At 43.2% G+C, this 25,403-nt stretch overlaps 3 protein-coding genes across 3 annotated transcripts; all 3 read left to right on the forward strand.

The window, feature by feature from the left end:
• Positions 1–125: 125 nt before the first annotated feature.
• On the forward strand, positions 126–7,935 carry LOC133018022 (angiomotin-like 2a). Its single transcript, XM_061084298.1, has 11 exons — positions 126–297; positions 724–1,516; positions 2,086–2,257; positions 3,630–3,774; positions 3,879–3,968; positions 4,614–4,909; positions 5,016–5,191; positions 5,284–5,382; positions 5,504–5,700; positions 5,943–6,068; positions 6,576–7,935. The coding sequence occupies exons 2-11, from the start codon at positions 810–812 to the stop codon at positions 6,659–6,661; spliced, it is 2,094 nt and encodes a 697-aa protein (XP_060940281.1). The 5' UTR covers positions 126–297; positions 724–809; the 3' UTR covers positions 6,662–7,935.
• Positions 7,936–12,426: 4,491 nt separating this feature from the next.
• On the forward strand, positions 12,427–17,224 carry LOC133018664 (zinc finger protein 568-like). Its single transcript, XM_061085081.1, has 5 exons — positions 12,427–12,828; positions 13,978–14,068; positions 14,145–14,238; positions 14,325–14,574; positions 14,666–17,224. The coding sequence occupies exons 1-5, from the start codon at positions 12,553–12,555 to the stop codon at positions 15,965–15,967; spliced, it is 2,013 nt and encodes a 670-aa protein (XP_060941064.1). The 5' UTR covers positions 12,427–12,552; the 3' UTR covers positions 15,968–17,224.
• A 420-nt stretch (positions 17,225–17,644) lies between these two features.
• LOC133017494 (zinc finger and SCAN domain-containing protein 12-like) lies at positions 17,645–23,007 on the forward strand. Its single transcript, XM_061083603.1, has 5 exons — positions 17,645–18,086; positions 19,916–20,039; positions 20,167–20,389; positions 20,512–20,779; positions 21,679–23,007. Exons 1-5 carry the CDS (start codon positions 17,793–17,795, stop codon positions 23,005–23,007), a joined length of 2,238 nt encoding a protein of 745 aa, XP_060939586.1. The 5' UTR covers positions 17,645–17,792.
• The last annotated feature ends 2,396 nt before the right edge of the window (positions 23,008–25,403 follow it).

Genomic DNA, 25,403 nt, shown 5'->3' on the forward strand with positions numbered 1-25,403 from the left:
TGTGGTTTTACTCCTCTGATCCCTGAGGGACCTCGCGTTTTACATTCCTCACATTCCGACCTCAGTCCCTCCTCGGTTACTTATTATCGCCGCCTGCTCTCTCCACATTCATTTCACAGCGAGACACAGAGGGAGAGAGAGAGAGAGACGCGGGGGGAGGAGGATGAAACTCGTCTGACTCCAACAAACTCATGTTAAAAACAAGAGGAAGAGGAAAAAGAAGAAGAAGTGGGATTACTGCGACTTTTCTACTTCGACGCCGAGGAGAGGGATTTGTTATGATGAGTGCGTGAGCTGGTAAGAGGAATTTTATTCTTTTTAGCGCAAGAAAACCGAGCGAAACCCCCCCGATCCAAGCTAAAGAACTTTAACGTGTTGTGTGTTTACATCGCGGTGTAATGTCGGAATTAAAAAAGTTATTCGCCGGAGATGAAGTTATTTAAAACGCGGGTTTTGCTCCCCAGTGAGATCGGAATTTCTGCTGTGGAAAAACCTCCACACCGATGTGCTGTCGCTGTTTGGCGAAGCTCCACTACTCTCATATGATACTTTTACTACCAAACACATTATCAAATATGTACTAATAGAAGTTTACTTGGAAGAAAACGTGTTTAGTGTTTAAAGTCCATGTTTATTTTGAATCGAGTATGTGTTTTAAATATCTCTTCATCTGTCCACCATCAGACTGATTCTACCCTTTTCTCTCCCCCTGTTGTGTTCCAGGTTCACAGCTGGTTTATTTCTATACTTTCATACTGGGGAAGAGCCCAACCGGTCGTTCCAGAGAATAATAACCCACACAAAGCAGCATGTCGTCCACCGAAGAGCCATCTGGCACGGTCCTGCACCGACTCATCCAGGAGCAGCTTCGCTATGGAAACCCCACAGACACCCGCACCTTGTTAGCCATCCAGCAGCAGGCCCTGCGTGGAGGCAGCGGGAGCAACAGTGGACCCAGCAGCGCTGGTGACATGGGCCGGAGCCCGAGATCCTCCCTGGAGAGTCTCACCCAGGAGGACCCTACGTTCCCTCAGCTCTCTGCCAGGCAGGAGCCTCAGGGTCAGGAGCACCAGGGAGAACACCACTCAGAAAGTGGTTATCAGCTCATCCAGCTGCACGGCGAGGAGCTGCCAACCTACGAGCAGGCCAAGGTGCACTCGCAGTATCTGGCCTCGCACTGGGACCCCACGGGCCCCATCAGGCAGCTCCATGAAGACAAGCTCCTGCACGATGGGGCCTTCCACAAGGAGGCCGACCTGGTGGAGCTGAAGCGCAGCCATGTGCGGTCACTCAGTGAGCATCACAGGCAGATATCTCTGGAGAGGAGTGATTTTGCTTCTAAGGCCGAGGCCATCAAGAGCACCTCTCACAGCTTCCCAGAGCTGCCTTACTACACCCCACAGGCCCTGCAGAGCCCCGGGCTGAGCCTGGGCAAACACTGCCCTCCTCCAGAGTACTCAGCCCCCATCCAGAGCCAAGGATTTATCCTTCACCAGGTCCAGGAGCCCGTGCACAGGTACATAGAGGAGTGTCAGTGGACATGGCATGATGTGTGATCGTATGTTTTTAAAATAACTGTTACATGACATCATATTCTGTGCTGTAGTGTTTTTGTACGAGACGGCGGCGTAGTCCCCTCCCAGGAATCAGTCATTGTGTTTCACATGCGTAAACACATACTTATCGGTGTGAATCACTCCGGAGCCTGCGTACCAATTCACATTTCCCTTCTTGAAATACTTAGAAGAGAACAAGTCCAGCCCTGTAGGTGTTTGCAATGCTTGGCATACTGTCACAGGATAGTTTCACATGCTTGCATCGCCTTGGATTCTTTTATACAAGTATGTTCCTCTTATAGACTTTTGCATTCTTCACAGCCACCGGAGTCAGCCAGGCTGCTTGGTGATAAGACAGGAATAGAGTTATATTTCAGCAGCTTTACTCCCAAAAAATCTTGATAGACCTTTTTTTAATATCTACCCTAGTGCGCCAACTATTCTTTCCTTCATCTAGAGTGGCTTTAAGTTCAGATTCATTTCTGAGCCACGAGCTTGTTTTAACTTAATAATGTTTCTCTCATGAAAGGTATGTCCAGTCTGGTCAGCCAGCCGAAGTGCTACCGTGCTACAACACTTTCAGCAGCCTGCCACCTGCTGGCCTGGAGGAGCCCAGCCAGGTGGAGCTGCTGCTGATGGAGAATGAGAGGCTGAGGCAAGAGCTGGAGGCGCACAGGGAGAAGACCAGCCGAATTCAGAAGGTAAGACCCTGACAGACGATCGTATTGTAACACAACTGACACACTACATGCTAAATACTCAGGTTCCTTTCAAATAACAAAGTACGGCCTTCACATATAGGAATAAAAGTTAAAAAGACGGCAAGAGCTGAATTCAGATGAAAGGATGCCAAAGTTATTTATTCGCTTCATGGCCAGATGAAATCCTCCATCACAGCCACCTGTCTGTGAAACCCAACCCCAGTGGACAGTTGTCTCCCTCGACATCCAACTCCAGGCACACTCCCTCATCTGGAGGGGACAGATGAGATCAGCAGCTGCCACCTCCATAACCATAGAGGCACAAACAGGAGGTCGCAGCCTTGCTACTGTGTTTACACACTCTCATTGTGTGAGCTGACCCAGTGGAGGCCACAGAGAGTGTGTGCGCGTTAGTTCCAGGCGGGCCATAGATTTTCTAGGGCTTGTGCGACAGCAGTCGATTGCGGTTGTGAGCCATGCACAGCTGATTGGTGGGGGGTGGGGTGGGGTGGGGGGTCCGTGGCAGGTGGTGGGCTGCTGTGTAAAAAGTGAAAGGTCCCTTTTGTTTTTCCGTTTCCCCCTTTTCACTTTTTATTCTTTTCCTGCTCTCTTTATTTCCCTTTATCCACTGATGCTCCGACCAAACGTGCCAGAGAAGAAGACGTTTTCTTGTTTAACGCGGTGGAAACTGTTTCGGAGACACCGGACACCTTCAGAAATGTTTTTTAAAATCCACTCCACTCTCTGCTGGAGTTATGTCACATGGCTCTTGCCTTGTCTCAGCCTTAAAGAATGATAATTGCCAGGGTTGGAAAGTTTTCTCCGTCAGGCCGCAGCCCTGAGTAAACATGCCTGTGTGACTGCTGTAATGGTGGGTGTCTCTTTGCCGTTTCCACAACCCAGGCACAGGCATGCACACCTTCCCTCCGCTGGCATCCTTCCCAGACCTCTGTGCGGGTGTGAGTGTGTGAGTCTTTGTGTGCGTTTTAACCTTGAGGTGTGTTGTGTATGTGCGCGCTCTTGTGTGCGCTCACACACCTGGAACTAGAGCTATCAGCCCTCAGGAATGTAGATATAAATCAGTCTCACAGGGAGTGGTGCGGGCTTGAATTCCTTCTCAGAATTATACCACACACACAAACATACACACTGAGTGTACAGTGTACACACAGTCACAAATGCAGCCGTACGTACAGTATATTTATGTTCTCAACAACATGAATCAACATTCCAGCTCCTCCCTGACATGTGAAGTAGGTTAACCCCAAACATTCTCCTCTACCTTCCCTGTTTCCACCCTCCTTTCTTCCCTCTCCCATAATCCTCCTTCATCCTTCCCCTCCGCCTCTGTCTCTTTTCTCCCTCCTTTCAGTTGGAGCAGGAGATCCAGCGCATTTCTGAGGCCTACGAGACGCTGATGCAGGGCAGCACCAAGAGAGAGAACCTGGAGCAGACTCTGAGGAGGAGGCTGGTGGCTGAGATCAGGAAGCTGCAGGATTTCAACAGAGACCTCAGAGGTATAATCCCCAAAATAAAATCCACCAACATAGTCTGCCGTAAAACCAGCTCCAACGTGCGAATGGTTTTCAATTTTTCATCTCAAAATTGTGTTGCTTTGCAGATAACCTGGACAATGCCAGAACGCACGCTGCAAAAGAAGTACAAGCAGCCGACCACAACCAGCACATCGTGGCCAAACTCCTCGAGCAAAGTGAGTATGTCACTTTGTTTGGGTAGACCCCCCCCCGACCCCCCACGGCTCAGTCACATCCTCCTTTGTCATCAGCATGCTTGACCGGACTGGGTTCCAACGCAGCATGGGGCCCTTTTTTTTCTCGTAGCTTATAGGACTTCCTGCAGGAATTTCACTTGCATAACCTCCGCCTATTTGGTAAGGAGGCTTTCTTAATGGGCAGTTTGATCCACACACCTCTTTGCGAAGGGAACCGGCTCTAAATCACAGAGCCGCGGTGGAAGTGGTAGAAATGAGCGCCCACCCCCCCCACCTGTTGTCTGTTTGATTTATGTTTGTCTGTTTGAGGAACTGGACTCGGGCAGAGTGATGGTGTTTGTATGGCCTTGATGAGGAATGCTCTGGGCTATGTGGGTCAAAGGGATAGGGCGCCTTTCTCCCCCCTTCCTCCTTCCTCTCAGCATTCCAGGAGTGCTTCGCTAAATGAAGAACACTGGCCACCATGTAGCAACCCTGGAACGTATTACTGGGGTTAGACTCAAGAGAATTGTGGAGGGATTTTCATCCGTTTTATTACATTTTGTAAATCACCACTATTAAAATCCTATCCTCATGAATCAAACATGCATCCTTTTATAGATATATATCTTTTTTTTGTTTCAGATGAGGAACAGAACTTTGAGCGTGAGCGCGTCGAGCGAGAAGTGCAGCGGTTGCGGACCACGTCGGAGGAGCAGAGCGTCAGGACGAAGGGGCTGGAGGAGGCCCTGGAGGCCGCCCGAGGACGGGGCCGCCAGCTCGAGGAGGCGCTGAGGAGGAAGAGGGCTTATGTGGATAAGGTGGAGAGGCTTCAGAGTGCGCTGGCTCAGCTGCAGTCCACCTGCGAGAAGAGGGAGAGCCTGGAGATGAAGCTGAGGACACGGCTAGAGCAGGAGCTGAGGAGTCTGAGGGCACAGCAGGTACATTTAGCAAATTGCTGTATGATTCCATCTGGAACGCAAGAGCTTCAGTTTCTCTTCTTTCTACTTTTCGCCTAACTTGTGTCCGTTTCCCTTTCCACCTCAGCGGCAATCCCAACCACCAGGAGTGACAATGGGCTCCGTGCAAGAGCGTCTGCGCGAGCGGGAGGAGCAAATTCTGGCGCTTGAGACCGACATGGTGCGCTGGGAGCAGAAGTACCTGGAGGAGAGCACCATGAGGCAGTTCGCCATGGAGGTGGCTGCCACTGCCGCTGCCCAGAGGTAAAGATGGGACTGGATAATTGCTGGAGTGAACATGCAAACACACATTTCCCAGCTTGTTGGAATCTAATATCAAATCTCGACCTTCACAGAGACACCACCATCATCAACCACTCTCCCTGCCACTCCTCCAACAACAGCTTCAACGAAGACCTGCCAGTTGACTACAGGAATCAGGAGATGGAGAACAGGTGACTACTAATGTTCAAACTCCTTTTTACTGTTACAAATCATAACAGCACTAAGAGTTGTGGTCACCGTTGGGTTTCCTGCTTTCTGATTTGTGTTTCCATGTTTCGGTTCTGAATTCAGGATCCGTGCTCTTTACGCTCAGATCTTGGAAAAGGACGCCGTCATCAAGATCCTCAACCAGCGGCTGCACCAGGACCAGGGCCGTAAGGATGAGCAGTGTCCCCGGGCAAAGTACCTGAGCGCAGCGGGGGCCCCACTCCGACCCGCCTCCTCCACCCCCTCCATCAGCACCATGAATAGCAACACCATGAGTAGAGGTGAGGAAATGATGCCAATGTCCATTCATTATGAGCAAATAGTGAACATGTTGAAAATCTCCATGGGGGGTAAAATAATTCTGGATCTGCACCCAAAGTATAAAGAGTTCTCTCCTGACTGTAACTGTTTCCTTTCACCAAGTTTCATGGAAATCAGTTTTATTGTTTTCGTGTAGTGCTGGGGTGAAAACGTAACCTCCTCTGTGAGACCGGTATTGACAGATCTCGATGTTTTCCTTTAGGTAAGAGTCTTTCTGATGATCAGACTTTGCCAAACCACCAGTTCTCTGCACAGTCCGAACCTGGAACGCTGGAGCGGCACACGGGGGGAACAAGTGAGGCTGCCAGCAGCACTAAGCTCCACAGTGGTGAGTGATCTATCAAATATGCACGAGCGTGTTTATTTACAAGGGCCCATAATCCAGCACTGCTCTCACTATAAAAGTTGGAATGATAAATGATTTGCACGCATGCAGAGCGCAGCGTGACAAAAACCTGCACACACACACACACACACACACACACACTGCATGTAAGCAGACTTCTGTGTCTACATGAGAGGAGCTTTGGACCTCAACTTCATGGACGTCCACATTGATTAACCATGCCGCTGCTTAACCAGCCAATCAGATAGCATCTGTGCGGGTCATGGTTCATAATGTGGGCCTTGAGGAATGTGCATGGTTAGGAAATAATGTGGATCTGTTGACTGAGCACATTTACCAGAGCGCCCTGTTTGACTGTGGAAAATCTCTGTTAACCTTTACTCACTGATAGCCGAGCTGTATTTAGGACATTTTTTTCCACTGTTTTAGCCCTAAAGCATTTGTCCGCTTATTTATTCTCTCTATGTTTTGTTTTTTTCATTTCTCCAGAAAAGGAAGCTCCTAAGAAGCTGCTGTTTAACGCTTTCAGAGGCCTGGAAGAGTTGGAGTCCGAGGCGGTGGAAATCTTCATTTAAAGAACTGAGAAGTGGCCTTTAAATGAGGAAGAAAGGAGGGAAAAAGAGCAATTCTGAGAATCTGTGAAGAGATATAATAATATTCGGATGTGAGAATGTTGTGGAAAGAGGCCAAAGCACGAAAAAAGACTGTTTTCAGGTTTTAGAGGCAGAGCTGTGCTCCGACTCACTTACTCTCACTCAGCTGGACAGCTGCAGGCGGTCGGTCCTGGCTGTGTGAGAAGAGATTAATCTTCTGAGGTACTTGGACAGTATTGTGGATTGTATTAGGGCAAAATGTTCTCACAGAGTGTATGCCAAAATATTTATATAAATATATATATATAATTGCTGCTCCCCCGTTTATTCCCCCTTTTATCTCTTTTCCCAATCCGGTGAAATAAGAAGCTATATATTTACCTTATCTGGTTTCCACAGATATTAAGCCTCATGTTCTCATGATAAATATTCAGTAGAAGGTTATCTGTGTGACCCGCATTCCCCTCCTTTTTCAGAAAAATGTTAATCTGTAAAACCTCATTCCCCTCACATGGATGTTATCTGGCCGACTTCCCCCTCGCTCGATAACTTAAACTGATAAACACTGCTGATTTAAAACGCTCGCTGTCCATGTCAATCGAGCCCGAGTGGCTGGTTCTACCAAGGCTTCGATTTGTGTGTGTGTGTGGTTGTGTGTGTGTGTGTGTGTAAACAGTGAGATGCATAATATATATTAAAAAAAAGACTATTTGGTATGTTGTGGCCAAACTGACAGAACTGGTGATGTTTGTAATTTCGGGAGGGTGTTGATTTCATCTTTTTTTTAATTTTATTTCTTTTTATTATCTTTTTTTCCTTCTCGGTGTATGTTTGCATGTGTGGTTTCCGGATGTGAGTGTGTTTCCTGACGTGGCGATTCTGCTGGTTCGGTCGCCACCTTGGGCTAAAAGTCGAAAAACGACACCCGTGTTGGTTTTGTGTTTACTGTTAGTTTCGAACTAACAAACAGGTTAATTATTATTAATATTATTATAATTATTACTGTTATTATATATTTTATACAGATGTTTGTATTGTTATTTTAGATGAAATAGTGCTTTGAGAAAGACGCCAAAGAGTTTTATGTTTGTACGTCTGTTGTAAGTTATGTGCCGACAATCATGGTCATGTTAAGCTGTACACAACCAACCAAGTGTTGACTTCAAACAGGCATTTCTGTGAACTTCAAACAGTATGAAGGTTTTTACAGTTGAATTCATGCAACATTTCATAAAGCAATAAAATATTCTAATGTACACTAACTGGCTCTGTGAGTTTCCTCTCGGTAGAAAGGGTTTTTCAAAAACAACCGCAGGAAAGTTCTTCTGGTAAATGTCCTGAACCACATTTGTCTCACGTTGTCACTTGATCTCCTCGCTCCTGTCCCCTCGCTTGCACCACGGAGAAGAGTGCTCTTCATTAATGAATACCAGAGCCGCATTCTTTCGGGTTCAACTTTCTCGGATGGCCTGCTCTCTTGTTCTCCTCTGGCCGTGAAGAGCATGCTTGACATAGATCACATTCTCATGGGGACACGTAACCCTATATGTGACAAAGACAGGTTTCTCCGAGATTAAACGCTAATGCCTTTCCGAAAAACATTCTCTGTGCTGCCGCATCCACCTTGGCCAACATGTGCTGCATTCCTAAATGCTTTCATTGCCTCCTGTTTAACTCACGCCCAAAGGTGTTTATGGACTATTTCAGGACATGCCGCTGGATGTGAAGACGAGAGAGCTCGGTTATGTGGCATCTGTTTCAGGATAGGCGTCACTCACACACAGTTGTGCATGAACTCGCACATGCAGTCCAAAATGTCGCACACGAGCAGCATTGACAAAGAGACTGAGCAACGCAGTGGAACAATGAGAATGAATGTTCTGGTGTCACATGGGTCACCAGTCATCTCTCTCCACATGCAACGTGTGTGTGAAATGTCAAATACGGCAGCGGCAGGGAAGCTTTCACACTCGAGTTAAACCAGCAGTGAGATCATTCCCTGCGAATAGCAGCAGGGTTAGGGATGTAGTTTGCTTTGATTTTTGTCAATTAAAACCTCCAACACTTGTAGTACTCGCTTGCTTTATTATCTCCACAACAGAGGTCATGTTTTCAACCCTGTTTGTTTGTTAGTCAGCAGGTTTACTCAAAAACTAATGAATGGGTTTTCCGAAAACTTGGAAGAATGATGCGACAAGGGCCAAGAAAGCCACAATTCCATTTTGGCACTTTATTTATTATTGTGTCTTTTGTTCCACGGAAAAATTGCTACTTGTTATAACGACAGATATTCATTTGACTTGTACTTTGCGTTTTGGCCTTTGGTCCGCGTCCTGTTCATTAACATGGAGGATGCAGGATTCATGACCTATACTGCCGTTAACCACCAGATGGCGATTGATACACTCTGGCTTCACTTCTGGGGAGCAGTCAAGTCCTCCATCTTTATCAGAAACATATTTCTTAAAATGCCCTAAACAAACTCTTGTTGTAGGTTTTTTTGAAACACCCATTCTCCTCCACGACTTGGCAGGTGAAGTCGGCCTGTATCCCGCGGCAACTGAGTCTGAAGGCTGGATGGGGGAATATGTTAAAACACCTGAGCGTGCCCGGACTTGGTCACAGAGGATATGGGCTGGTGAGATCACACGGATGCTTTTAATAGACAGGCTTGTCTGGGAAAACACAGAGCAGGATAGTGGTGGTATGCGACGCCATCAATCTTATTTATGAATTGAGCGTTCTTATCTGGCTCACTGACCGGGAACATTGTGAAGACTTGCCAGCATTCTTCTGAAAATGTAAAAGGTGGCTGACATGTTTCAACTGCAGCTCTCTCTCTCTCTCTGTCTCTCTCTCTCTCTCTCTCTCTCTCTCTCTCTCTCTTTCTCTCCCTCTCTCTCTTTTTCTCGCTCCATCTCTATCTCTTTCCCAGAATTTTCATGATGAGGGAGAAGAGAATGTAAACATGAGTCTGGGGTCAAATTCCACTGTGCTCAAAGCTCCAAGAGAATTAACATTTTCTACACTTTTTGGACCCCCCCCCCCTCCTCCTTTCTTTGGCTCAGTCACATGGGAACTTTCATGACTGAATCCTAAATCGCCATGAGGGGAAGGGGTTTGTTGTTGTGTCAACACTGTTGTGTGCGCTGCCGGGTTTTGTTGCCCCCATCTTGATGTTGATGGCTCAACAGCACTTTTCCTCATTTAGTCACTGGAGCATCAGCACATTCAGCAGATTCACTGATGGAGGAGAATAAAGAGGTGGTTTTTGGGACCTGCCCTCATTTCACACTGGTATTTAACCTTTCCTTTATGAGGCCAAACACTCAATGAGGAAACTCATCTAATGACTGTCAAATTATAAATAATAGCTTCAGCTCGCACGTTACAAACAAACACAAGGCTACAAGTAAGTTGTGTGGCAGTCTGATGATAGATTGATTGACTGGCCTCCTCAGGTCAGATACAGAATGATTTACTCAGTAAGAAAATTCCAGAAACAACGTTAATCCACAATGTCCTGTCATGTGTTCCATTTGTTTGAAAAATAAAATTGATTCTGGTATAATTTTGGGCATTACTATAATACTTGAGCCGTGCCCAGAGTGAAGCAGAATAGTCTTAATGTTCTGGAACTTGCCAACACCTGCTACACAAGCTACTCTGTAAAGACGGCTGATGTAGATTGTATTCCTCTTTGTTCAGGGGCGATATATTTAAAACCACAGTGATGAATGAAATTCATTGAACAAGTTAAATATAATTTCCGAGTGAGTTTTACAATAATATTCAGCTTCTTTTGATATATTCTCTTTATGTAAAGTAATAAAGCATTTTAGGTTTGTTGATAAGTTAATTATCATGTTAAAGATCTTCTGCGAGGAACATTTGAGAGTCTGACTTGGACATCGACGCATTATATCCCACAACATCATCAGCTGCTACTGACACGTTCAGTTTCTGACTCCTGACAAAGTGGAGTTCAGGCGTTAAACATTTGGAGCCAGAATCCAATGACTGAAAACAATTATTTGTAGCCCAACAGTGACACCTGCTGAGCTTTCCAGATCTGCACAGCCGTACACATATGCACTTGTAAAATGAAGATGTAACTCAACATTAACAGCCACGACTGTACTAATAAAATTGTGGATATATATGAATACATAACATGTTTAAGTTACACTACATGAATTTTCAGTTTTTATGTCTGTGAAGCACATTGAGGATTGAGTTAAACAGAAGATCACTCAACATGGAAAAATGTGTACAGCACTTAAAATGCTACAACATAAAACAGTTTTTTGCTTAACCGATATGGAATGCATCTTTTTTCAATAAGTTATTTATTTTTGGCTTTTATTCCTTTTACTAAATTTATTAGAATAGGAAATGCAATATCATTCAAGCAAATTACCAAATGGGGGGACGATCTGTGGATTCTATTCTTGTGGATGAAGAATTTTTCAGACACAGTAATGATATTTCAACAGCTCGTCACTTTCGTTTCGCAGGATTTAAAGTGCAGCCTCCAGAATGAGCACACACTTCAATCACACAAATCAACACAGCACTTTATTGTGAGAAGAAATCGTCTTTCTTTTCTTTTGTGTTCATCATCTGTTCCACATTAGATAGACATTCCAAAAGGTGACAGTAATGCGCCTTTGAGCTGGTTTAAACCCCGCGTTAGGGTGCTTAGTTCCTCATGGGAGTCAGCAGCGGTCGTTCTTCAACACGAAGGTCGCATGTTCGATCCCCAATCTTTCTTATCTTCGTGCCGGCAATATACTGAACTCTTAAAATTGGGAGGATTTCAATCACATATTAATTGCAAAATATATTACACTATCTAAATTTAAATTAATTAAATATAAAAAAGAAAAAAGAAAAATTAAATTAAATTAAATTAAATTAAATTAAATTAAATTAAATTAAATTAAATTAAATTAAATTAAATTAAATTAAATTAAATTAAATTAAATTAAATTAAATGAATAAAACTATTAAAAAAAAAAAAAAAAAAAAAACCTACTGCGCAGGATGTGCGCAATGGTCTTCTGCGCAGGATGTGCGCAGTAGGTTTCTGCGCATGATGTGTGCAATGGGCTTCTGCGCAGGATGTGCGCAGTTTTTTTAGTTTTTTTAAAATTAATTTAATTACATTTTTTTATTTAATTTAATTACATTTTTTTTAAATATATTTAATTTGAAATGGTTATGGTTAATTTTTGTTTTTAAATGTACATATTATTAGATATTGTGGTTCAATAGACATGTTCACTTGCCTGTTCAGAGAATCTGATGCTTTCAAAACCTGTTGTGAATCTTAATCACTGATGTGTGTTCCATTGAATCTGACTGGATAAAAGTATATTAACCTGCACTGTTGTTAAACGTCTGTTTCTTCCTGCTGTAAAGTTCCAATTCCTTGTCCTTCATAACACGTTTAAACTGCTTGAGAGGAAGTCAAGTATATATACATAGATAATTATTATTTATTTATTTATTTTGTAGTAACCTAATGATAATTATACTGTTATAATTGGGTAAACTATAGAGAGCTATATTTTTTATATATTTATTTAAGTAATCTATAGAGAGCTAGGTTATTGATATTATTTTGGTATTTGATTATTACAAAGATCCTGCTCTACATCCTCCGGTACGCCAGGGGGAATCGCGGTAACCTCGCCCTGAAGCCCCGCCCCCTCCTCGTCACTACCAGTAATGGCTGCCCTGTAGTTCCTCTCTGTGGAGCCCGGTTACAGACCCAGCCCGATCGCCACCTTCCAGTCCCCTGCAAACCCCCGACATCTCCCGGTGTGACCTCTTGGATCCGCGGGGTAGGGTCGGGACCTGTCGCCGGGATGTGCTCCGTCTTCCGCTGCGGCTCGTCGCGTCGCGGTGCTCAGCGGTTCAAGCTGCCGAGGGACCCGGAGAAGAGGCTGGAGTGGGTCCAGTTCGTGTTCGAGGCGAACGGCCAGCGGCTCCGAGAGTCGTCCTGGACCGACATCACCATCTGCAGGGAGCACTTCACCGAGACCTGCTTCGGTAAAACCAAGACCGGCTCGGTGCAGATGAGGAGCAGCGCTGTGCCGTCGCTGTGCATCAAGTCCGAGCCGGAGGAGGAGCAGCAGGAGCAGGTGAAGTCTGACGTGAGAGTGAAGGAGAAACAAGTGTCAACTAAAGCGGAGCAATGAAACAGTATCAATAATAATCAGTTGCAATAATCAATAGTTGTATAACTAAAGTTCTCGTTCTGCAATGTCCTGCACAGTGAGGGGGTGAAACACATGAGTGATCTACATCAGATTCAATGTTTTCTGCTCATAAAGAAAAGTTTGAACCCACAATCATCACAAATCTGTCTTTAAAGGTTCAGTGTGTAGAATTTAGTGACATCTAGTGGTGAGGTTACGTGTTGCAGCTGAATACCCCTCATCTCAAACTCTTCTTCCCAACATGAAGGAGAACCTGGGGTGGCCTTCAGTTAACATATGTAAACAAACATGATGGCCTCCGTAGAGAGGACCCGCCCCTGACGTAAATATAAAGTATTCAGACATAAAGAACAAATTCCAGGGTAAAGAAAACCACAATTCGTACAATTTAGATGAAACGCATTAGTGAAAACATCACTAGGACTATTTCATGTTCTTTTTCTGCCAATAGTTCCCTTTCACCTAAATCTAAAACACTGAACCTTTAAACTTAAGAGAAATATTCCGATAGTTATTGTGATAATTATCTATGTTGACTGATTGAAATGTTGTATCTTGATATTGTTTTGGCCACATGGTCCAGCCCTATAGTCTCCACACACCTAATCAACACAAACACTAGAGACAGCAGCTGACATTGTATTTTCTACAGAGTTTGTTCCTGCATCAATTCCGTTTTAGTTTCAATAAGCCTTATTGGCATGGGCTGTCAAAGCACAAATACAAAATGAAAGAAAATGAAAAAAGCTTATTAACAATTACAATGTCGAAAAAGGCCATAGTTATTAAGATAAAAAATAATTGAACAAAATATGCAACATAACTACATAGAAAAAGCTAATGAGGATGATGAGACTCAGTTGATCATGTTGTAATATCTATAATATTATAACATCTATATTATAAATATCTTATGTATCTCAGTAGAAATGTTTATATCACCTGCCTTTGTAGTACCACTGACTCGATAATGAGCACTTGCCGTTTTCTTGTTGTGTGAATGAGAACGTAACCTTAGCACGATGATCTACTTATGTTCCAGTAAGAGCTTGTTCTTTTGCTCACGTGCAGGAGCCTGTGGAAATCTCTGATTCCCAGTATGAACGACAACAATCTGACAGTTCGGAAGAATCAAACTCCCCGTACCATACCACTACTCTTGGTAAGAACCTTCAAATGAATGAGGTATACACTCAAATATTAGCATGTAAGTTATTAACTCAAATTTGTATTTGCAGATGAGCCAGTTAGCCCAGTGCCGAGCCAAACTCCTGAAGAAGATTATGTTCAGATGATGCGAAAGGTTCAGAATGTTGATATGATCAGGGAAAAGTAAGTGCTTACATTGATGACACCAGGTTATGGTTTTTAAAACCTTGATCGCGTTTAACTATTTCATTGAACCCATTATTTTTCAGAGCTGCACTTCTCCAGAAGAAGGGGAGGTTTGTTGTGAATGAAAACCAGCTCCTCCAGTTGTTTGCCAGTAGGTGCCCTTTGTGTGATTCTAACGTTAAGATGGAGAAGATGATCCAAGGGGGCCTCATCATCGTGAAACGTCAGTGCCTCCAGTGTAAATACAGACACCAGTGGAAAAGCCTGATCGGGGTCGATGTCCAAGGAGCTGAAGGTCAACACCTATCATATGACTCAAAACTGATTTCAGAGGTAAGACATCAGCCAAAAAAAACTACAATTTTGGTTAAACCTCCCTGTTTGTTTGGCTTTAATATTCAAACATGGTTTGATGTACCCGCAGTCGGAGGAGAGCGATCGTATGAAGGAAACGGATGACTCCAGTGATCCGGGTCCCGTGGAATCAGATGATGACTGGAAGCCGGGAGAGCAGCGTTCCCTGGCTGCTGAGCTTCCCAATGGATCGGATGAGACCGAAGATGACGACGGGGAAGAAGTGGACAATTATTATGTATTCGCGCCCAACCACAGCGAGCTCTGCACAGAGTGTGGGAAGTTTTTCAGTAAACGTTGGCCTCACACGTGCGAGCACAAAGTGAAGCCGTATTCCTGCAACATTTGTGGCAAGAGATGTGTCAGTGAGGTTGCTCTTAACCGACACAGCAGAGTCCACAATGAAAACTATGAGCATCGGTGCAAATACTGCCACAGAACGTTCAAAACAAAGGTGGACAAACTCACCCACCAGCAGATTCACGTAACTGAAGGAAAGCCCTATAAATGCCCTGACTGTCCAGAGACCTTTGCCTCAAACAAGGATCGCGAAATCCACCTGGAGGATCACAGAGGCCCCAAGCAGTTAACATGTCCCTTTTGTGGGATTGAATTTAACCGTACCCTGTCTATTCAGAGACACTTAATGGTGCACACGGGCCAAAAGCCGTTCAAGTGTCACGTGTGCCAACGCGGCTTCAACCAGGCAAGTCACCTAAAATCTCACATGCGCCTGCACACGGGGGAGAGGCCCTTCAAGTGTGACAAGTGCGACAAGTGCTTCAATCACAATGTGAGCCTAAAGAGTCACATCCAGCGTTATCACACCTCCAATCCTGCACACGAACGTAAGAGAGGCAGGAAAAGCAAAACTATCAGCACCGACGAGACTGCTTCTCAGGAGAAATGTGACGAGAGAGGTGCAGAGCCAGTGCCGGGGCCAGAAGAAGAGCATGATGAAGAACAGCCATTAAATAAGAAGAGAAAATTGAAGCCAAAAAGCAAAAGGAGCACAGGTAGACCCATAGGAAGGCCTAAGAGAAATGAAGAAGGCCACTTGATCCTGGATGAGGAAAATCAAGAGCTGGATTCATACACAGAGACCGAAACATCAGAGGCACGGAAGTCAAATAGAACAGGGGGCAGCGATGAAGAGAGTGAGGAGGAGCCGCCCGAAAGCAACACGTCTTATGACTCGCGTGACGAGGAGGATTTTAGGAATGAGAAAGTAACATCGAGCCCAAGCAGATCAAGAGGAAGCCCCAGGATGTCTGACACTGACACGGACTTTGACCCAGAAGACCCAAAGGAAGAGAAACAGGAACAGCTGATAGAGCAGTGGAATCAAATGTATAAAGACGTTAAACATTAAACTGCACTAAACTATTTCGCCTTTTATTTAAGAAACACTGTGCAACTTTATTTTACCTTAAAACATCAACTTTTAAATTACTTTGATGGTTCACTGAAATGGAATAGGAAGAATGGTGCTGCTCTCTTTCCCACTCCTCTCCCTGATCGCCCTTTTCATGCAACTTTGATAAATGGAAACTATCTACTGTGAGAAGTGTGTAACTCACTGATAGTCATAGTTTAAAATTGTCAGAATCAAGCCCAGCAAGTTTAGGAGTAATGCTGAACTTGAGATCAGTTAAAAAGACGTAGACATCATAAAAAAGTTGTGTTTCCGTCCAATTTTCAGCGAGGAACCTTAAAATATCAAACATTTTAAACCGAGTTTGGTTTAGTTGTTACTGCTGAAGCTCTTCTGGTTCAGGACGCTGGGGATCATGGGTGATTTCCACAGTGCAGCGAGTGGGACTACACATTCAGTTCCCAGGTCAACAGAGTGATTGTCTTTGTTTTTTTCTCTGAGCCCAACACAAGTAATCCCCAAATATGGCTGCAGAGGTCGCTGTTGCTCATTACAAGTTACCAAGTGTTTTAGGATAAATATAATGGAGTATCAAACAGAACTGGATATTTTCCATCAAGTCTTTGGTCTAACAATTAGGTACATTGACAAAGTAACCTGGTATTCCTCGGTTTAAACTGTTTTGTTTTTCCCTTGTCCCTTTCCAGATCCTTTGAATCCTGTTACCTGATCAGACTGAATACAAGTAGATTAAACTGAGCTGATGTGAGGCGCCACTTGTTCTTTTGCATATTTGCAATTATCTTATGCCCATGACACAGATATATACTTTATCGTTATATCGATACGTGTTAATTGGACCCAGGAGCCACAACTAGTGCGATTATTTCAGAAGTGGTCGCCAGTTATTACAATTCTATTGGATTTGGCTTCAACGCTGTTTACACCTGAAACTCTGAATGTGCTTTGTGGACTCAAACACTTCTCTTTGTGGACTCAAAACTTGAAAATGATTTACCTAGCATTAGTAGATGGATCAACTTCAGCAGTCGAAACCTTCAGCTGTAGGTAAGTGTTTACTAATGTAAACAGCTGGAACTGGACAACTTGCAGTTCACCTGGATTAATTGTGACTTCTATAACAAGTGTTTACTGCTGTTAACACTTTAAAAGTATGTATTAGATATACATGATTAAGTGTTTACTTAACCTCTGATATTTATGATTAAACTGTACTGAGTACATTTTCCATGACTACAGATGACCTGCCTGGTTTTTGCACATTTACCTCTTTGCTTATAACGAATCAAAAAGGATACTTTGGTGATTTAATGTTTTGAGTCATATCATGTCAAATGACACATAAGGAAAGTATTAACCCTTGTCTTAAAGGGGATATATTATGAAAATTCCACTTTTTTTAGTGCTTCTACACGTTAATTTAGGTATCTGGCACCAAAAAAAAAAAACTCCCGCGATGTAATATGGTTCCTCTACGTCAGAAACGTCATGCTAAAGTGAGCGTCCTTATTGGCCGACCCCTGTGTGGAACCGAATTTGTATGATGCTGGGACGTTTTTGTGTCCCTTGTGGCAACGGTGTCCATCCCTTTTAAGAGTCCTCTGGAAACACTTCCGGTGTCGCTTTCTCTATTTACTCTTCGCGTCTGTAAAGTGTTGTGAAATTGACGAAGATAATTTCCTTCTTTGTTTGTGTTTTTTCCACTTGCATGGTTTTTCTTAAGTAGCTGTGCGTTGAGCTCCGTAGTAAAGGGAGTCTCTCTTGAAAGCCTTTGAAACACCTGGATAAGCCAGCTAGCAGCATGATTCGCGTTCGACCCATGGTTCGACCACCAAGATGCTCAGTGGTCGACTGCACAAATCCGCACAAAGGTCTTCATACGACTCCAGCTGCAGAAGACATAAGATCGAGATGGATCGAGTTTATATATGATGGCAACGTTCCTGCAGAAGTTGGCAAATATCTGTTAGTGTGCTCCAACCACTTTCCATCAGACTGTTTTAGAAACCTGGGCCAATATAACGCTGGACACGCGGAAAGGTTGATATTGAATGGGGGGTCGGTGCCATCCATCCGTCGCAATACTGATGATGAGGTAAATGTAAGTATTTTTTAAAAATAATTCTGGTATTTGCTTCTTTTAGACATTTTGTGTGGAGGCTAGTGGCGTTAGCATGCTGTGGCGTGTGAGGGGGAGGGGGGCTAGTTCAGTAAACTTTGCAAGACATTCACAGATTCGGACTTCCCAGATCAATAAGTCATAAGCGAAACGTTGTTAAAGCACAAACGCTGCATAATTCCCACCATAGTAATGTGGACAACGGGCTACAGGCGAGTTTTCATCGATGCGAGTCGTCCTTCGTGATGGACACATAACATGGGTGTCTATGTACAGCTTGCAGAGACACGAGTGCGCAGGGACCGTCTACAAAGTGCAACACCGAAAAGAGATATTACAAAAATATTCAATAACCTCATCGTAATACTGTATATTCTCACCAAAATCATGTCACAGGTCCAGCGAGTCCTGCTGACTATGCTACACTACAACGTTTTAAAAAATGTAATTTATCATAATTTTTGTAAATATTTTAATGAAGATTATTCAATAGCTTCACTGTTATACTGTACATTTTCACCAATATCACTTCACAGGTTCAGTGAGTCCTGTTGGCTATGCTACAGTACTAATTTTGGGAAAAAGTGATTTCGCATAATTTTGGGAAATATTTTGTATATAAAATATTCAATAACTTCGGTCTAATACTGTATGTTGTCACCAAAATCACGTCACAGATCCAGGGTCTCCTGCTGGCTATGCTCCAAACTTATTGCTGTAGCATAGCCAGCAGGAGACCCTGGATCTGTGACGCGATTTTGGTGACAACATAAAGTATGAGACCGAAGTTATTAAATAATAATCATATCTAATATTTCCCAAAATTATACAAAACACAATTTTTCCTATTTTATTGCTGTATTATAGCTAGCAGGAGACCCTGCTAGGACTCACTGAACCTGTGAAGTGATTTTGGTGAAAATAAACAGTATTACAGGGAAGTTATTGAATATTTTTGTAATATCTCTTTTCGGTGTTGCACTTTGTAGACGGTCCCTGCGCACTCGTTTCTCAGCAGGCTGTAGTAGACACCCATGTTATGTGTCCATCACGGAGGACGACTCATATCGATGAAAACTCGCCTGTAGCCCGTTGTCCACATTACTATGGTGGGAATTATGCAGCGTTTGTGCTTTAACAACGTTTCTCTTATGACTTATTGATCTGGGAAGTCCGAATCTGTGAATGTCTTGCCAACTTTACTGAACTAGGGGGAGGGGGGCTAGCGTGTAGTGGTTGGGGGAAATGTGTCCTTGTATCTGTAATTTCGAGAACAATTACTTTAATGCTGCAGCCATGCATATGTGAAATAGTTCTTTTATCCAAAAAAACATTCCTTGTGAAAAGGCTTTGTGTTGAGGTGGAGAGAGATGCTAACAGTGCCTGCATTTATGACTCAAAGCCAGTCCTCCTCCTATTGAAACCTTTCGACACTACAATGACGGGTCATACATGTGAAATGAGCACTTATTTATTCCTGAATAACGTGATTAGCAGCTTTTTTGGGGGGTAGAGCATACTCAAGAACTTAGACACTCACCTGCAGTTTGTCACTGTGGTGCATTTTAGGGTTGTGTGTATAGTACAGCACAAGTTAAAAATACTATTCACTGTATGATTTCATAATGATTTCTGAGAAATTCACGTAGGGCATGCATAGATTGTACCTACACTTCTGTGTTGTGAAAATTATATTAGTTGAAATTGGTTACTGCATTTCTTCAAATGCTTTTTTTGCTTTTTGTTCATCTTGTATGCATGACAGTAGTACAAACATGAATAACGTTGCTGCTTTTGGTGTTTAGGCAAGCGCATCTGTTCACGGTGCTAGGCTACATCACATGGCCTGCCAGACGGACCCACCCAAGCTGTGCACAGTTGGCACGCAGCTTTCTCTGAAAACTCTGGCACCTCACTACAAAAGCATAGGTGTGTTTACCCTCAGTTACTTCGTCATGTCATTCATTGTGTCTCTGTGTTTTAATTGTAACAGCTTCTCATTGTTTCATTTGGTGGGACTCCAGGGATACTGAATGTATGTTTTTATGTTTCATAGCTACACAGATGACTGTGACCTACACTAATGTCGGTGTTGGAACCTCAGATTTGGCCTTCAAACCATCACGGCCAATAAATAGGCCAAGTAAGAGACCTTGCTTGGAGGAGGAAGAGGACATCCCTTTTGAGGGGAGTTCAAGTATGGACTTCAGGGAGCGACAGGATTCTACCTGTGGTCCTGATGACCTGATCACAGTCTTGACTGAGTCAGCAGATGTGAAGTGAGTGACTCAATATTTAATCTGAACATTTTAATAATCGAATGGATTACATTCCTACACTTATTTTAGCTGTAGCAGCATTGAAGTTGATTTGTTTGTGAATTTTTTTGTCTTTCTAATAGAATGGAATCTTCCAACCCTGCTCATAAGACACCTGCATGTATTGTCTATGAAAAGTGCCTCATGGAGCTGTTTGAGGAGTGCCCCCTGTGTCGGCGGGTGGCAGATGTGCGAACCGGAAGGTTTGGGACATTCCTCTCTATAGAGCAGCAGTGCCTACCCTGTAAGTTCTACAGGAAATGGAATAGTCAACCTCGTCTTGGTCGCACTCCTATCCAACGCTCAGCTGCAGTGAAGGTCACTGCTGCCTCTTTCTCCAAACTTGAGGAGGTAATTGTTAATTGACTTTACCTTAATTCACCTGTAGTGATTAATTGAACATAGAATATTATCATCTAAATTTGTGGATTGAAATGATATATATCAGTTCAATAGTATATAGATAGATAGAACCAATTTAAAACAAAATAAATTGTAATAACAATCAAAGCCCTGTTAGACCCAAGCGGTAGGTTTGTTTGATTGCATATATCATACAAAATGTTGAAAAGGTTGATGATGGCGGAATTTTTACACCATTAATGTATTTTTATTTTATCTTAGTACAATTTGGGGCATAATCATGTATGACATTTTGATAGTATAGTTTCCATGACCATGGGTGCTTGAAGGGATACAAGTACTGTAAATGTAAGGTTGCCATGCCGTCACTCCGTTAGAATGGACATAACATAAAAATTCTGTTGTGGAGATCACATGTTTGGGTTTACGACTTGAGATATTAGTATTTTCTTTTGTAGTCTTGTGTTCTTCTTGTGTCAGAAACATCATCAATACAGCAGTGTATACTCTCATTCAGAACTTATCCAGAGTTATTTCTAGGGGTCTGGCAGGAGACACTCCGGAGAATGTCCGCAGCAACGGACATTTGCATCCTTACATACCTCTTCACAATCTCAGCGCATGTCTGAAAGCATATATTATGTGTTAAGATCTGACAGAGTTAAGAATCTGAGGAGCTGAAAGAGTTTTTACATAAATCACAGCAGCTGCCTCACGTCCCTTCCTCCAGGCAGTTGCACCTCACCATTTTTAAATAGCGGATTAAGAACAATTTTCAAATAGTTCCTTACTTGTGCTTCCTTTTTTGTCATTTGACTGTAATATTCTGCACTGTTGAGACTTGGAAAAGTTAAATGTTGTCATTCTTGTCATTGTCTTGTTCACAGGTAATGCCAACAGAGGACATCCCCAGCAGCGCAGATGCCTTTGCGACTGTCACTTTGATCGATGAAGAGAGGGCTGAAGAGATCACTGAGGAGAGCGAACCCTCCGATGAAGCGGAGAGCAGTGATGAAAGTGGAGGGAATTCAGACAGTGACTGGAATCCATTGGATGGGATTTTGCTGGATGAGGGGACCCTTCTGGACTCTGAGGAGGAAACGGAAGATGAAGACGAAGAGGAGACAGATTCCCCGGGTGGTCTCAGGATTAACGAGCTCTGCAACGAGTGTGGAGGTTTTTTCAACTCTCTGAAGACTCACACGTGCGAACACAAAATGAAGCCCTTTTCCTGCAATATTTGCGGCAAAAGATGCGTTTCTGAAGCTTCTCTAAAAATTCACAGCAGAGTCCACAGTGAAACCTATGAAATCCCTTGCAAATACTGCCACGTGACATTCAAGAGAAAGGTGGAGAAAGTTAAACATGAGCAGATTCACGAAGACAGAAACGATCCCTATAAATGTCCCGACTGTCCGGAGCAGTTTCCCACTAGTAAAGAGCGCAGGATCCACCTGTCCAACTGTCACAGAACGACAAAGGACACGTGTGGAATTTGTGGGATGGAATTCAGTGGTTTAAATCATCTTCAGAGACATTCTGTTGTGCACACGGGATTGAAACCGTACAAATGTTCGGTGTGCGACCGTGGCTTCAACCAGGAGAGCAACCTCAAATCTCACATGCGTCTGCACACAGGGGAGAAGCCATATAAGTGTCGGCATTGTGACGAATCCTTCAATCACAATGTGAGCTTGAAGAGTCATGTGCAGCGTCGCCACTCGTCTGGGCACAAACGTAAGAGGGGTAAGATCAATGAAAAGGCGAGCAGCGCTAGTGACGCAGAGGACAATGAAAGTAAGAGTGGTGCCGGCTCTGAGTCTGACAATGCAGATAAACAAGACACAGGAGAGACGGTGCAGCAGAAGTCAAAACGTCGTCGGAAGCTCACTGGGAGATCCAGAGGAAGACCCAAGTCAAACCCAGATGGTAACTCAGTTCCGTCAGGGCAAAATGAAGACCAGTGTTCGAAAGCTAAGACTTCAAAATCAAAGTTGAAGAAGTTAAAGAAAAGTGGTGAAATCGATGAGGAAATTGAGTCGGAGCAATCAAACAGCGACATATCCTTCAACTCAGAAGAAGAGTTGCAGGAAGCACGGAAGAGCACAAGGACATCAGGAAGACGACCGACAAAGGACGATGACAGCGATTTTCACCCAGAAGAAGAAAAAAAATGTAAGAACAGGGGGAGACAAAGAAAGGAGGTCGTGGTCTGAAAATTCTGTAAATACACAGAATCAAAGAATTCATTTGATGTCAGGAGTTATGAAAAGAAAGGAGCCATATCGACAAGAGGTCCTTACAGAACTAGTAGGTTAGGGTTATATGGACAGAGAAGATCATATGAGGGTCATTGATTTACACTGTCTTATGACTCGCGTGACGAGGAGGATTTTAGGAGTGAGAAAGTAACATCGAGCCCAAGCAGATCAAGAGGAAGCCCCAGAATGTCTGACCCTGACACGGACTTTGACCCAGAAGACCCAAAAAGAGGAACAGCTGATAGAGCGTTGGAATCAAATGTATAAAGACGTTAAACATTAAACTGCACTAAACTATTTCACCTTTTGTTTAAGCAACACTGTGCAACTTTATTTCACCTTAAAACATCAACTTTTAAATTACTTTGATGCTTCACTGACATGGAATAGGAAGAATGGTGCCGCTTTCTTTCCCACTCCTCTCCCTGATCGCCCTTTTCCTGCAACTTTGATAAATGGGAACTATCTACTGTGAGAAGTGTGTAACTGACTGATAGTCATAGTTTAAAATGGTCAGAATCAAGCCCAGCAAGTTTAGGAGTAATGCTGAACTTTAGATCAGTTAAAAAGATGTTTCCCTCCAATTTTTAGCGAGGAACCTTAAAATATCAAACATTTTAAACCGAGTTTGTTTTAGTTGTTACTGCTGAAGCTCTTCTGGTTCAGGACGCTGGGGATCATGGGTGATTTCCACAGTGCAGCGAGTGGGACTACACATTCAGTGCTCAGGTCAACAGAGTTATGTCTTTGTTTTTTTCTCTAAGCCCAACACAAGTAATCCCCATATGTGGCTGCAGAGGTCGGTGTTGCTCATTAAAAGTTACCAAGTGTTTTAGGATAAATGTAATGGAGAATATTTTTCATCAAGTCTTTTGTCTAACAATTAGGTACATTGACAAAGTAACCTGGTATTCCTCGGTTCAAACTGTTTTGTTTTTCCCTTGTCCCTTTCCAGATCCTTTGAATCCTGTTAACTGATCCGACCGAATACAAGTAGATTAAACTGAGCTGATGTGAGGCGCCACTTTTTCTTTTGTGTTGCATATTTGCAATTATCTTACGCCCATGACACAGATATATACTTTATATCAAAATGATACGTGTTAATTGGACCCAGGAGCCACAACTAGTGCGATTATTTCAGAAGTGGTCACCAGTTACTTCAATTGTATTGGATTTGGCTTCAACGCTGTCTACACCTGAAACTCTGAAAGTGCTTTGTGGACTCAAACACTTCTCTTTGTGGACTCAAAACTTGAAAATGATTTACCTAGCATTAGTAGATGGATCAACTTCAGCAGTCACAACCTTCCTCTGTAGGTAAGTGTTTACTAATGTAAACAGCTGGAACTGGACAACTTGCAGTTCACCTGGATTAATTGTGACTTCTATAACAAGTGTTTACTGCTGTTAACACTTTAAAAGTATGTATTAGATATACATGATTAAGTGTTTACTTAACCTCTGATATTTATGAATAAACTGTACTGAGTACATTTTCCATTGACTACAGATGACCTGCCTGGTTTTTGCACATTTACCTCTTTGTCCTTTAATGAATCAAGAAGGATACTTTGGTGATTTAATGTTTTGAGTCATATCATGTCAAATGACACATAAGGAAAGTATTAACCCTTGTCTTAAAGGGGACATATTATGAAAATTCAACTTTTTTTAGTGCTACACGTTAATTTAGGTATCTGGCAAAAAAAACAAAACTCCCGCGACTTAATATGGTTCCTCTACTTCAGAAACGTCATGCTTGAGTGAGCTTCCTTATTGGCCGACCCCTGTGTGGAACCGAATTTGTATGATGCTGGGCATAGATATACATAAAGACTAGATGTCTCGTTCGACGGAGCCGGACGTCCACACATGGCGGCCATCTTGCTAGGGGGCATCTCGCTCACCCATAACATTTTGTTGGTAGTGGTAAATAACTTGCTCAATTTTTAAACGATCTGGTTTGTTATAAACGTCAGAGATGTAGTTATGACACTGCATAAATTATTCTTTTTTTATCTACATCTCTGACGTTTATAACAAACCAAACCGTTTAAAAATCGGTTGAAAATTGAGCAAGTTATGGTTATTTATCACTAACAACACAATGTTATGGGTGAGCGAGCTGCCCCCTAGCAAGATGGCCGCCACTTGCGGACGTTCGTCTCCGTTGGCCAGCAACTTCAGACGAGACATCTAGTCTTTATATACATATATATATATATATGGCTGGGACGCTTTTGTGTCTCTTGTGGCAACGGTGTCCATCCCTTTTAAGAGTCCTCTGGAAACACTTCCGATGTCGCTTTCTCTATTTACTCCTCTCGTCTGTAATGTGTTGAGTTGTG

Source organism: Limanda limanda, chromosome 13 (assembly GCF_963576545.1).
Source record: "Limanda limanda chromosome 13, fLimLim1.1, whole genome shotgun sequence".
Lineage (NCBI taxonomy): Eukaryota > Metazoa > Chordata > Actinopteri > Pleuronectiformes > Pleuronectidae > Limanda > Limanda limanda.